We start from the raw sequence: 3141 nt of genomic DNA on the forward strand, positions 1-3141 counted from the left end.
TGACAAGCACTGTAGGATTGAAGGAGCTTCCCAGTCCGGTCTTGGGTGGACCCTCTTCAATGTCCCATGATGATGGTGCGTCAACAGCTGTGACGGGCAAAATTGTTTCCTCGAGCGCACGAATCACCGCCGGGAATGGCTCACGCACTTCGCCCGAGAAGCTGAAGCCTACAAAATGCCAAATCAGCTGCCGTGACGCCACTTTTGATCGCAGACGGAATTCGGAGCGGACTGACCAAATATGGCGTCGATGATATGATCGGCTGTCTGCAAAGCCTCGGAGAAGTCGTCGACAAATGAGACTTCAAGGTCCTCTAGTTGTTTGGCCAATCTCTGGGTGTCCCGAATATATCAGCACGAGCTTGCATATGGTCGATGGACGAGAAGGGAGTAAAAAGTGACAGCCGTGCAGTTTACAGACGGCTGCAATTGGGAAGACTTGATATAAACGCAGCGCTCGTCTTTCCTGTTTCCTAACCCCAAGGCAACACATGTTTTATTGTACTTGAAACACGAGGGAGATTTGCAGGCGACGAATCATGACTATACGCTGCAATGAGAGATAGAGCAACGAACACGATATTGCGAAATCAAGATGGAAGCTCTCGAGATAGTCCCGACGACGCTAGGAGAGCTGGAGGACGTTACCTGATAAAGTTCATTCTTGCTGCGCTTGGGGTAGTAGATCGACGGCTTGTATCCATAATGATGGAGATGTCGCGCTGCTACCAATCCGTCTCCACCTGGACCACAGGGTAAGCAAGTCTGTCTATTCTCGCGAGACGGAGGTTGCAAACCATTGTTGCCGGGACCGCATGCCACCAAAATGTTGCGGCCCTTGCTAGGTGGATGAACTTTGTAGACTGCTAAGCGATGAGCCACACAGCCGAACATTGACTAAGGGCCCGGTCACAGCACGTACCCGCCTGAGAAACAGACAGACCAGCAAGTTCCATAAGCTGATCGAGGGAAAATGCACCTGCGCTCATAAGGTCCTTGTCAAGAGCTGCTGCTGCCTTTGCGCCGAGGGTCTGCAAACCAAGGTTCTCAGTACATGACGGCGAAGTATTCTAGGCCGAGAACAAACCTTGAGTGCCATTTTGATGATGTTTTGATCAAGTGTAGTTGTCTTGAGAAGGTTAAGATGTTCATTCGTGCCGGCTTGAGCTGAAGGGCAGTAATAATTACTAAGGAAAGACTAGTAATACGGCCCGGACATCAGAACGAGCAGGGCCATCGACGAACAAGCGGATTAAGCAAGAGCAGTTGGACGTAACTGACATCACTGACCTGACGATCACAAGTGGAGATGCATTCTCCTCCAGTGGTAGTCTAATTGGTCAACAACTATTGCGCCCCTCCGTCACTCTACCGTATGGATGAGCAACCATGCCCGTCTCTATTGAACCCCCACTTTATCTAAGCAAAAGCACAGTCGGTATCGGCGAAACCTAACCCCGACCAAAATTAGTATCCAGGAGTCTGGTCATTGAACGACCTCACGGCCGCCGCCGCGACACCGACGTCTGACGTCCACGACGACCCATTCACGTACACCAACCAACATCCCAAGTCACTTCAACCCTCGTCAGCATGGTCCTTCGTATGCGCCTCGCCCGCTTTGGGCGCACGAACGAGCCCTTCTACAACATTGTCGTCACACACGCCAGGTACGCCAACCCCTGCGCCGCCCAGTAATCGATCGCTGGGAACATGCGACGACTAACTCTCTGTCTAGGACCGCGCGGAACAGCAAGCCTCTCGAGGTCATCGGCACGTACGATCCCATCCCACGAAAGGATCCCTACGACCCCGACCGCAAGATGCACAAGAACATCAAGCTCGACACATTGCGCGCGAGGTACTGGATCGGTGTTGGTGTGCAGCCCAGTGACCCGGTATGGAGGTTGATGTCCATGGTAGGTTTCTCAGGCGTCATCCACTCGTAGCGCGCAGTTTGCTGACGAGGCGACCCGGTAGATTGGTCTCATCGAGCCCCAATACGGACCCAACGGCATCAAGAACAAAAACTCGGCGGCGAAGGCGTTGACACAGCCGCTCGAGAGTCCGGCTGCGACACAGTGAGGATGGATGCGGGATACCGACGTGTAATATACCTTGGGACGGAATGTTCTCAGCATTGGATGGCGTTTGAGTCTGGCGCGATGTGCCAGGAAATTGTATTCTACCAAAATGTACGATGAGGGTGTGTCGATTTTTCTGTGCCTTGAACTTGATGGATGACGTGAGAAAACGCAGCTCGTGATGTTCTGGGCGTGCAAATGACGTCGCGTTGCTGGGACGCTCTCTGGGCATTACTATCTAAGCTGCTAACAAAGAGCATCGTTATTGGATTGCGTTCTGAAACTACAATGGCTTGAGTTAAAGCACAACGCAACTGCAGCTATGATAAACTGATGCGGTCGGTGAGGACAGACTCATGGGCGCACAGGCAAGATATTGGTGCGGTGATCAAAGAGGAGGCACGTCAGGTGGATTGATTTGCGCCGTATAACACGATCAGGAAAGGTACCCTGCTGTGGAGAGTAAAGAGAATCAAGTTAACCAAACGCCCTTTGATGCTCAGAAAAGAAGGTGGCCGTCATTCCATGTCATGCCCGGCATATGCCAACCGCTGCTCCCGCGTCGTCTAACCCAGAAACCAGAATATATATACAGTATATTAATGCCAGAAAAGGCAAGCCGGCACCATGCCGGCTGATGATCTCAGTGCGAAGTGTGGAACACAATGTTCATAACGAGACAGACGGTCATGACACATATACCATAGATCGCCAGCGCTAGGCCCGCCTTGCGTAGGAGGTCATGTTCCAGGTGCTCAAGGTCCCATCGCCACTTCTTCCGCCACTTTCGTGGGTCGATCGCGACGCTTGCAGCGCTGCCAAGACTCTGAATACTGGTCACCATGGCCGCGCTGTCCTCGATATCCGAGTCTTCATGAAGTTCGGCCGCGTCGTCGTCCTCCTTGAGAAGTTTCTGGTGGTGTACGCTTTCAGGGTCGCTAATTTTGTAGTAAAACAAACCTGGAAGAATAAAGCTGATCGAAGTCGAGCCAATGCTGCCTACGTATGCAAGGCCACGTCCCAAGCTCGTCACCGAGAGCGCAACCAGGTAGCCGTG

The 3141-nt window shown here is 52.3% G+C and overlaps 3 protein-coding genes across 3 annotated transcripts; 1 reads left to right on the top strand and 2 right to left on the bottom strand.

Annotated features, from left to right (window-relative positions):
• Positions 1 to 725: 725 nt before the first annotated feature.
• Positions 726 to 1099, bottom strand: VDBG_02322 (yjeF-related protein; the record flags this gene model as incomplete). The annotated part of the gene is made up of 3 exons (XM_003008088.1): positions 726 to 841; positions 923 to 1031; positions 1088 to 1099. The coding sequence occupies 3 exons, from the start codon at positions 1097 to 1099 to the stop codon at positions 726 to 728; spliced, it is 237 nt and encodes a 78-aa protein (XP_003008134.1).
• A 411-nt stretch (positions 1100 to 1510) lies between these two features.
• VDBG_02323 (mitochondrial 37S ribosomal protein MRPS16) lies at positions 1511 to 2235 on the top strand (the record flags this gene model as incomplete). Its single annotated transcript, XM_003008089.1, has 3 exons — positions 1511 to 1670; positions 1739 to 1919; positions 1981 to 2235. The coding sequence occupies 3 exons, from the start codon at positions 1594 to 1596 to the stop codon at positions 2083 to 2085; spliced, it is 363 nt and encodes a 120-aa protein (XP_003008135.1).
• Positions 2236 to 2473: 238 nt separating this feature from the next.
• On the bottom strand, positions 2474 to 3138 carry VDBG_02324 (conserved hypothetical protein; the record flags this gene model as incomplete). The annotated part of the gene is made up of 1 exon (XM_003008090.1): positions 2474 to 3138. The coding sequence occupies one exon, from the start codon at positions 2926 to 2928 to the stop codon at positions 2728 to 2730; it is 201 nt and encodes a 66-aa protein (XP_003008136.1).
• Between the last annotated feature and the right edge of the window lie 3 nt (positions 3139 to 3141).

This window comes from Verticillium alfalfae, genomic scaffold (genome assembly GCF_000150825.1).
Source record: "Verticillium alfalfae VaMs.102 supercont1.2 genomic scaffold, whole genome shotgun sequence".
NCBI classification, from domain to species: Eukaryota; Fungi; Ascomycota; class Sordariomycetes; order Glomerellales; family Plectosphaerellaceae; genus Verticillium; species Verticillium alfalfae.